The sequence below is a fragment of the Theropithecus gelada genome, chromosome 13 (genome assembly GCF_003255815.1).
Source record: "Theropithecus gelada isolate Dixy chromosome 13, Tgel_1.0, whole genome shotgun sequence".
NCBI lineage: Eukaryota > Metazoa > Chordata > Mammalia > Primates > Cercopithecidae > Theropithecus > Theropithecus gelada.
In genome coordinates this window covers 99,959,659-99,970,259 of record NC_037681.1, presented here as the reverse complement: position 1 = coordinate 99,970,259, position 10,601 = coordinate 99,959,659, and the positions used below count along the sequence as shown (strand labels likewise).

The window sequence follows — 10,601 nt, the reverse complement described above, 5'->3', positions numbered from 1 at the left end:
CATAGATCAGATCATTCCAGCCTTACACAAACCATCAGCAGAGCCTATAAATGAGGAAATTTCTATAGTTCATTTCTTGAATATATTATAACTTTTATACCAGAATGAGATAAAAATATATAGAAAAACAGAGCTAGAAGTCTACATCAATTACAAAATTAGAAATAAGAGTCCCTCCAAAAATGTCAGAAATTCAAAATAAGCATATGTATAGTGTGACACGTAAATTCTTCATATTCAGGTTGAAAGTTATATTCGTTTAGTAATATAGTCTCAGAAGTGACATCCACTCACTCTGTGGTATCCCATATATTACCCAGGCTTTGCTCATTCTTTTATATTCCTTTTTCTTTATTTTGGCTGTGTCACAGGCCATTGGTCACTCATATTTGGGTCAGAATAAATCTCTTCAAATATTCTAAAGATTCTGACTCTTTTCGTTGACATGATTTTGGTCTGGTTTTCCTTTAGGCTCTCATAGGACAGTGCTGAGTTCAATGCCTCACAATTGCTATACTTTCCCTCTCTCAGTGCTCAGCGATGCTCTCTGCACCACGCTAATGTTGCTGGGGGTGGGTGAGGGCTGGTATCAGCAATTCAAGACTGTTTTTTCTATCTTCTCAGTGCCTCTTTCAGTAATTCAACCCTCCCAGAGGATGTGTCAGCTCTCCCAGAGGATGTGTCACCATTACCATTCAGTAATTCAGAGTTAAATCCAGGTACTAAGAGGGCTCATCTGACTTTTGGTTCTTATGAAGGTATTTTTTTCTGAATAGATAGTTGTTAAATTGGTGTCCCTGCAGCAGGGGGACAATTGGCAGAGCCTTCTATTCTGCCATCTTGCTCTGCCTCTCAGAAAAATTCCTACAAAATTAATCTGTGGAAATCCTAAAACTCAGTATTTCAGAATTTGAACGTATTTGGAGATAGGATCTTTAATGAGGGAATTAATATGACTGTAGATTTTTATTTATCTAATTTATTATTTATTTATTTACTCAAGTAGCACCATTTAACAAATCTTCTTGGTCTTCCAATCTCTAGTTATTCTACCACCAATGAAGTCCTCTCTCTATACCTGACAATTCTTAAATTATCACTTCAGTCATGAAATCAACCTGCATATTTGAGAATAGATGTGGACTCCTTACACCCTAATTATGTAAATCCTTTCATAGTACCAAATATTCCTAGATTATTAGGAATATCTCTAGATTAACAATCCAGTTATTTCTTTAACACAAACTAGGTCCATGGTAACATGTAGGATATGGCTGAAATCTTTTTCTTCTTAACTTGTCATAAGAAAGGCCATCACATGTTCATAAGTGCAACAGGCATGGTATGTAAATGAGACTTTAAAAAGTAGCCAGGAAAAAGCAAGCTCTGAAATGTTGCAATCACTCCAACCCCAACCATTCAGACATAGGCTGTGGAATGAACAAATGCGGAAGACAGCACAGTGGGGAAAACATGTTTATTTTTATTATTTCTGGAGACTGGGGGTGGGTAAGGTACTGAAGGTTACCGATGCAAATCAGTAGAGAAGAGAGGGTTTGAACTGAGTTGGAGATGTGGTCCAGTTTAATTTTTGACTCTGTAGTAATTGCAGGATCACTTCTATACGTCCATTTTCCAGTGCCTCTAGTTTTTGAACTTGCAGACAAAGGAAAACTTTTCTTCACGAGACACATCCTTCCATCCCTTGAATCCTAAGACACAATGAGAAGAGTCAGAATAAGGGGTTTGAAAAGAGTGTGGCCCCTCTCTGGATCTAGGACTCAGGACAAGAAACAAGAAAAAAACACTTCACCATTTCTTGGATGAGGATCTCACCTCATCTCTACCCCAGTTCCTACGTTCATCCCCAGAACTAAGCAGGAGGGAATGGTAAACAAATGGATGGATTCTCTGCCTTTTACCTGAGCTTGAAGTCAGGCTCACACAGTAGCCAGGATTGATACTGCTTGGGGATCCAATGACCCAGGATTTGTAGGAGACCAGGGACCCACTGCTCCAGTGCCAACGGCGATTCTAGATGGAGAAAGGCCAGAAGAGGGAAAGAGGTGACTTGGAAAGAGAAATACCTGGCCTGTGTGTACACTCAGTAACAGGCCAAACATAAGGTAAGAATAAACCTTATTGTTCCCATGAATAGAACATTTTTTCCTCTGCTTTTGCTTTAAGCTTCTCCTTTCCTGGAATGTCCAGTTCTCTCCCACTCTCACACAAAATGACAAATGTTCTGAAGTTGATACAAAATAAATAAATAAATAAATAAATAAATAAATAAATAAATAAATAAAAGCTCATTACAGAATGTGGTTTCTTATTTTTCTCTCCTGAGACCCATGACTCTCATATTCACCATGCCACTGGTTGCCCATTAGTTGTTGGTATATTGTTTAGTATAACACCAGGCTCCCAAATGCCATAAGTAGGTTGTCCTCCACTAGTATCTTTTTGTATATAGTCTACAGAAGGATATTGTTCAAGAAAGACAATAATAAAATGGGTAAGAGATGGTATATAAAGATGCTTTCCTAGAAGTAGATAGAGTTTATGCATTAATGAATGCCCAGGACACTTAGAATATCCAGTTTCCACTCATCTCTCCTACTACCTACACTGAATCTCACTACCTCATACATCACAGGATCTCTAAAGAAGTCCCTTTTATTAAAAATAAGCAAGGATAAAAGCTTGTTCTAGAGTTCCCAAAGCTTAGACTTCCCTCTTTCTTCTGAAAATTGATAATCAAGAGATAAAAGAGGCTGCAGACTGAACTTTTTGGGGTCATAGAGGCCAATCCAGACATTGCCGTCATCAGTGCTAGTTTTCTTAATCAGTGAGGCCACGAAGGCACCCTCTGCCTGGGTGAGGACAGATACCAGGTTGCCTGAATTCATGTTCTGGCAGTAGAGCTGTTGGAGAAGCAAATGGAGCATGCAGTTGAGGAGGAAAGTATGGGGGATATACTGAGCCTTGCCAGAGGATGTGTCAGTAAAAGGACAGCACAGAAATGTCCCTGATGATGCTGTCACTGACCACAAGCATCTCTGTGCTGAATGACAGGATAAAGTAGATTGGAAAGTTTTGGGCTGATGATCGGATAGGGAGGAGACTAGTCTCATCTCATATCAGCCACTGAACACACTGGAGAGTGGCAGCTTCCCCTCCCTTCATGAGCCTCCCTTCCCACACTGCTCTCCTCACTCACATCTGCATCAACCCAGGTCTCAAGGTCTTCATTAAAGTAGTAGCAGTAGGAGCCATAGGCCTTGGTGCTTTCTGGGCAGCTGATACGGGCCTTGGGCAAGTCTGTCTGGACCTCTTGGCCTGGAAAAGACAGACAATTAAGAAAGACCCTCAGAGCAGGGCAAAGGCTGAATGGTGAGGTAGGAGCTTCTGAGGATTCTTTATAGGAAGAGAAGGATGCTATACGTCATGAAGTGATTGGTCACTACTGCCCTCCTGCATCTTACCTATAGTCTTTCAAGATGTCTTTGCTCAAGACAAGAGCACACAATGAATAGGTTCATGAAATGTGTCCCCATTGTCCCTTTTATGTACGGGGCTCAGGCTTTTCTGCCTCGAAGTACTCAGGCTTCTGCCTGTCTCAAGCTTGTCTGGTTTCTCTACACACAAAGCTCCCCTCAGTTCACCATTCCACTAATGACTGTCTGCATACAGACATCCCCAAAGCCCCCATCATGAGTAGTGTTAATACGATAAACCAATGCCAACTGCAGTGCTCACTGATAAAGGGTCATTCTAAGTTCCATCTCTAACTCCCTAATGAGGTGAGGATGTTTTTGAATGGGATGAAATCAGCAATGAAGGTCATTGAAGAACAGAAAACAACCCTTGATGTTGACTCTGCTTTTCCTCACGTGAACCCATATGCATGAGGATGGAGTGAAGGCTTCATGGCTGGGGTTGCGGAGGTCTGGGGGAAAAAAATCTCACCTTGGCTCAGAGACAGAAACATCAGGCAGGAGATCAGAATGAAGCATGAGTTGGGCTGAGCCATGCTGAGCAGCATTGAATCTTACTTAAGGAGCAAATCAGCGATCTCTATAGAAGAACACAGGGAAGAGGGTTTGAGCAGTGAAGAGCAGAGCATGATTACCTTCCTTATAACTTCCTCTCTCTGGATTCCTGATGGCAGCAAGGCCATCTGAGATACTCACACCCTCAACATTTCTCTCTACAGGTTGGAGATTATACAGATCCTGTAACCCAGAAACACATATGTCTTGTGCTTAGGCTTCATTACTGTGGAGACCTTTTGGTTAGAAAATTATCCTGAATCTTCCCCAAGATGAAAGAGGAAGAACCCATGTTAGAGTTGCCCTCCTCCTGTAATGTCCACTTACCCGTTTGCTGGGTCTGAAGTGGCTTGTTGGGCCAGGCACTGGTTGGAGGTTTATTACAAGGTCTGAGAATAGAGCTGCATAAATTAAGCAAGAGGCGGGGCAAGAAGTGAGGATCAGAGGGCCTACTTATGGCACTGAGACAGAGAGATTCTGTCATCCGAACTAGCTTCTTCCTGGCACTCACTGGGAATGACCGCAAATGACATCAACTTACCACAAACAGATTGGCAAACTGTCCAATTGCAAGTCAGGCTTTGCCTTTCCTCAGCAGCAACCAGGTGTCCAGTGCCTATGACCTTTAGTAGTTCTAGAAAGAGGAAAAGAGTAGATTTCCTTGTCCTTTCTGTAAATATGGAGTCCCTTCTTTTATATTAAGTATAGGTAGGGGTAGAGGAAGAGTTGGCTGAGTCACATGATTAAGCACAATTTGCTGGTTGCTTGGCTTGTTCCTCTATTTCTTGTCTTTTCTTTTTCTTTCTTTCTTTCTTTTTTTTTTTTTTGAGAAAGAATCTCACTCTGTCACCCAGGCTGGAGGGCAGTGGTGCAATCTCAGCTCACTGCAACCTCTGCCTCCCAGGTTCAAGCGATTCTTCTGCCTCACCCTCTCGAGTAGCTGGGATTACAGGCACATGCCACCATGCCTGACTAATTTTTTGTATTTTTTGTAGAGACAGGATTTCACCAGGCAGGTCTCGAACTCCTGACCTCAAGCAATCTGCCTGACTCGATCTCCCAAAATGCTGGAATTACAGGCATGAGCCACCGTGCCCTGCCATTCCTCTATTTCTTTTCAGGTTCAGGAACTCTCAAGACCTACTTCAGATGTCAAGCCTTAAGAGTTACATACATGTAAACCAATATGTCCAGCCAGGTTTTAGTATAAGTAGCTAGCCTGATATAGGCATTCTCCAAGTCGAAGCAGGTGAGAACTGTACAGTGAGCTAATGCTTAAGAAGGCTCAAAATAGCTGGATATGAGGGTAGGTTTCCTTGAAGAATTCAGTATGAAATTAAAAATCTCTTAAAGTCACAGATGATGTGATGAAATTGAGCATTTAGCAGAATCAACTGAGTATTTAGTGGAATCGTCATCCAAAAAAAAAAAAAATTCAGAATGGAATATTAGAAAAAAAAACTAACCTAAATGTTCACAGAGACAGGTGTATCAATTGGCATAAATAGATAATGTATTATAAGATACTAAACACATTAAAGCAAATAAGCTAGATATTTATCAGCATGGCTTAGTTTCAAAAGCATAATGTTGAATACAAGACTGTCAGTTGCAGGAAGTTATAAACTATTTAATAAAATGTATAGATTCTTTAAAAAGATAGCAATTAACATTGTATAATTTTTTGGTCAATTCACATGTAGTTTAAAGAATAAAAATCTGAAATTCAAGAATATACATAACCACTTATATTATTTGCATAGAGAATTTAGAGTGAGTTTTTAAATCTTTCCTTTGTTTTATAAAAGCTAAAGATTTTAAACAAAGATATCAAATATTAATAGTATTTATTCCAAATGATAGCTTTATACATAGTTATAAATATAGTCCATTTAATTTCTGCATTTACTAAAATGAGTTATGCTTTCTAAAAAACTTAGCACCAGTGAAAGATGTCTTTCTTGTTTCTATAAATAAGAGGCTAAGTCATGCTCTATAGAGTTACCAAAGGATAGAGTAGGGAGGAATCCAGTATATTTGGTACCATCACAGGTTGATATGATAAAAAGTAAAGACACAATTAATTAAACAAAAATTAAAACAAAACATTTTGTGGTATTTCTTAAAAATATGAGTTCATCTATATTTCAAGAACATTCCAAACAAGCAATGACTTTCCCGGTATAAAGGATCTAATACTTTATAGTGCCTACTACAATATATTATTGCTAGTGTGATATAAAAGAGATATATAAAACAAATAATAATTGAGAGAGTACTCTCATAAAAACTTTTATTGCCCTAAATAGCTCTGTTCCTATTGAGATACCCTTATTGCTTGCATATGTGACTGGCCAAATTCCACATGCAAGACAAAAAAAAAAATTTAGGACATTTACGGGCAGCCACTGTGGTTCCAAAGTGATGTCCTTTTCAAGGAGGTCATAGTTCCTATTCCTTCAATGCTGATCTCGTTTTCCTCAGTAACCCCAGGTTCTTTCCTCTGACTGAGTTTTACGACATTCTCATAAGCTTGTTTAAATCTTTTTACCAAATTCACTCTGAAAGTCGTCTCATAGGTGAAAATCATTACCCTGCCCATCTAGTGTTAATGTAGCCTCCAGTGGGGCAATGTCTTGATATGCCTTAATAAGACTTAGGAAGTTTCAAGGCTCTGGCTAATTTTTGGTGCTTTTGGCCATCTCCTTGTAGATATTCCCTCCTTTCCACCCCTGTAATAAAAATTTTACACTTATGAAGGAGAGATAATTTCCCTCTTTTTTTGGTCCTTGGCAGACATGTGAATACTGCAAACATTAGACCTAAGAGGAAATTAGGTTAAGTAGTACCAGGTTCACTGAGGACCTTCCATGGTCTATTTGTGCTCTGCAGATGTAAGAAATCCTTCCTACAACTTAGCTTCCTCTCCTTACCAAGAAAGTTCCAGTTTATGTAACACAAGCTTTCACTGCCATGTTCTTGATGCCAGATACTATTCTAAATATTTTACCAGTAAGAACCCACTTAATCCCATGACATTCTGAAAATACAGGTGGTATTTGCAGCCATATTTAAGATATAAAGAAACTGAAGATGAGAAACGGCTTAACTATTTTACTTAATATAAAACAGCTACTATGTGGTGAAGCAAAATTCAAACATAAGTGTGAGTTTTGCTTTAAGGTCATTTAGTTATCACAAATATCTTTCTGAATTCCCTTGATTTACCTCAACATTCAACCCAGAGCTCTGACTGATTTAACCAAATAACTAAGTTAGAAAGAATGATTAAGGCATAGTATTTGTTAGCACAACAGGGTGACTATAGTAAAAGATAATTTAATAGAACATTTTAAAATAATGAAGATGGCATACTGCAATGTGTTTATTAGGCATTGCATGCTTACAATAAAATATCTCATGTAACCCATAAATATATATACCTACTATGTACCCAGAAAATGAAAAATAAATAAGTAAATAAACAACCACTCAGCAATCACAGCCATACCACAAGCCCTAAAGGATGAACTTAAAAGGTTTATAAATATAAGATACCAAGCCCCCAATCCTTCACCCACAATTTAATTGGACTTTTACATACACTAGCATGACAATCATGTCTGTGTCTGTGTTTGGCACAGAGGGAGCTGTTCTTTACCACCTTAGCACAGATAGGAGCCAGCCCTGCCAAACATCACACAACAAAGGGGTCAGAAAATTTGAAGTTTCAATGGACTCTTGGAAGGTTAGGAAACAAGCCAGGACCTCTTTTCTCCCTTCCTCATGTCTCAGCACTTGTCTACAGAAATAAAAGCCACAAAAACACTAAGAAAAAACTAAACTCTTACAGAAAACCATCCATGATCTCTTAAAGTCTTGCATCCCTGAAGAGTTAGAAACCCATCTACTAACAAGCTTCCACTTATTTACATTATTTAATATGAATAAGGAATCTCAGAAAAGTTGTAAATTCCTCAAATCAAAAAAGAGAAGCTCTTTTTTTCTTTAGATCTCTCCTCTATAAAATAAGCATTTAATTTAAATTCCAAGCAGAGGGCAAGGAGAAAATTCACAGGCCTTGTAAAGGGCACTGACACAAGTTCAGCATCGGGGGGCCTCTTCCTGGCAAACGCAGGAGTGGTCATGCATGAGGTCCTTTCTCATAAACAGCTTGGTAAACTCTGCAAGCCAAAGGCAGGCTTTGCCCTTCCCCAGCAGCAACCAGATGCCCAGTTCCCATGGCCCTGAGCAGCCCAGGAAGAAGCAGAGACCTTCCAGGAATAGTGATGATGGGTGTGAAGGGAGGACTCTGGGAGGAGGGGCAGTGAGTGGTGTGAGCCTGGAGCAGGACCATCTGTGGGACAAGGGACAAGGGAGGCAGCAGGACAAGATGTGGAGCATCCTGCTTGGGGCAGTGGGGAAAGGGAGCCACACATTCATGGCATGCTAGCGTCATTTACCATCGAGGCCTCCTCTCCTGACAAGGCAAGCCCCAAAAGGAGCCTGTGGAAAGAGAAACTCCCATGGAAGAAGTTGAAGGTTTCTGGGGACTGCACCTTACACCTCACTTCCCCAAATTAATAAATCAACTCTAATGCCTCTTCAGAACTGTTGCCAGATACAATGAGGAGAAAGGAGAGGGGAGTGAAGATGGGATGATGCATTCAGCAAAGACGCTGCTGACTGTCTGCTAAGCACATAACAGCAATGATTAAAGCTTAAACTATAATTCCTCTCTGTACTTGCACAATACCTTCAAATGCACTTTCCTAGTCTAGAGTATTTCTATTATATTATCCCATTAAAGCAAACATGTATATTTTAATTTTTATGTTCTTAGAAATATTTTTACAAGTATTAAACATGTTAACTTTAAAAAAAAAATTCTCTAAATTGAACATAAATACCTTAAGCACCAAAAGGTGAAGTGACTCGCCCAAGGTCACACAGGATTCACAGAAAGTAACATAGCCAGAATTTGGGTCCAATAAATCTGACACCAGTGTCTATGTTCTCTATCTGTCCGTTCTATTGCCCACCCTGCAAAAGCTGTAAAATTCTAAAACAGCTGGAAAGAATGGAGTGTTATAAGCAGATGGGATCACATGTAATTAAACTGTCCCTCTCATAAGAGGACAGGTGTTCAGAGAATTTAAGTATCTGAACCTCTATCCAGTGGTGGTGAGAAAAAGCATTAACTCCAATCTACTTCTCAACCCTCTGTTTCTTCTACCACTTTGCTCTGTCCTTTTTCTGCAGATTCCAGCAGCTATTTTACTCATGGTTATTTTGTAAAATCTTTCCATCCACAACCTCATCTCCATAGGAAAGCTAGAGTGATTGCCATATCCTTCTCTGGGTGTCTACAGTCTCTCAAGTTTCCTGATCACTATCCCACTCCCTCCATTTACATACCTCACAGACAGATAAAGTCAAACTCAGTTTTGTGAAAACATTGTCTCTACTTTCTAGTCTCTGGGTCAGTTAAATAACCAACTGAGGTTACTGACAAGGTTTGATTTCTTTTCTTTTCTTTTCTTTTTTGTTTATTTGTTTTCTTTTGAGATTTCCAAGGAGGAATCATTCTGACAATGACTATTGTCAACTGTTCACTGTAAGCCTATGGGCCGGAGGGCCAACATTTGTTTGGGAAAAAATACAACGGTTTTGAACTTCAGGATGTAAGTGAATTACCCTTTGTAGTGAGAAGAGAGAGAGAGAGAAAAAAAAAAAAGCTCAGAGCTCTGACCTATGTGAGGTATGTAAAATTTATCAGGCCCAGAAAGGCATGAGTGTGGAAATTTGGTCATACCCCTTCACACCCATGCCTGGGGGCAACTGCTTAAGGGCATTTAGTTCCTGACTAGCTGCCTCACTTACTATCCTGATATTTTTTATACAAACTAAGATTTATAACCTGTAAATAGTCTTTGTTATTAATGTAAATTATTAGTAAAGAACTTAGGAACTGCCTCTTTTTTTTTTTTTTTTCCTTTAAAAACCCGATGATAACTGCTGCTAATTGGAGCATATATTCAGGAAAACTTGAATTTATGCTCCCCGGTTGTAGTCCTCAAACTTGGCCCAAATAAACTCTCCACTTATATTACTTTTGCCTCATTTTTCCTCTTTAGTTTGACAGTAGGACTAAAGAATCCCTGAACCATAAAACATGAAAAGCGAAACCAATATCTATGTTCAGAGAACACACTTGTTGAACGGCATTGTCCTTTTCAAATACAGAAGGCACAGAACTAGCAGAAATATAAACTGCTGTAACATACGAAGCTGAGGAATAGAAGTGGAGTTTCAGAACCCAAACTGGATTTTCTCTCAAGTGACAAGATCCTTTCCTCAGAGGATCAATGATATGCCTCCAAGGCAAGGTAAATTCATGAATCTAAATTAAACCCATAATGTATTTCTGGCTATGAACTGATGAAAAGTGTAAGACAGATAACCACATAACCTTTAAACAAATGTCATTATGTCAGTTGAGAAGACGAATATTAACCAGGTTTCAGAAGAATGAAGATAGTAAGAGAA

The 10,601-nt window shown here is 39.2% G+C and overlaps 1 protein-coding gene across 1 annotated transcript; it reads right to left on the bottom strand.

The window, feature by feature from the left end:
* Positions 1-1,644: 1,644 nt before the first annotated feature.
* On the bottom strand, positions 1,645-4,033 carry LOC112604560 (lithostathine-1-alpha-like). Its single transcript, XM_025353629.1, has 6 exons — positions 3,970-4,033; positions 3,221-3,339; positions 2,788-2,924; position 2,357; positions 1,923-2,034; positions 1,645-1,712 (listed from the first exon to the last, which is right to left on the bottom strand). Exons 1-6 carry the CDS (start codon positions 4,031-4,033, stop codon positions 1,645-1,647), a joined length of 501 nt encoding a protein of 166 aa, XP_025209414.1.
* Between the last annotated feature and the right edge of the window lie 6,568 nt (positions 4,034-10,601).

Bases quoted from the DNA above. Each gene is read 5' to 3' on its own strand.
- LOC112604560 (XM_025353629.1), bottom strand. From the start codon at position 4,033: ATGGCTCAGCCCAACTCATGCTTCATTCTGATCTCCTGCCTGATGTTT. The intron at 3,340-3,969 runs GTGAGATTTTTT...TGTCTTTTCCAG, and splicing joins GTTTCTGTCTCTGAGCCAAG to GCCAAGAGGTCCAGACAGAC. The intron at 1,713-1,922 runs GTAAAAGGCAGA...ATTGTGTCTTAG, and splicing joins GAGCCTGACTTCAAGCTCAG to GATTCAAGGGATGGAAGGAT.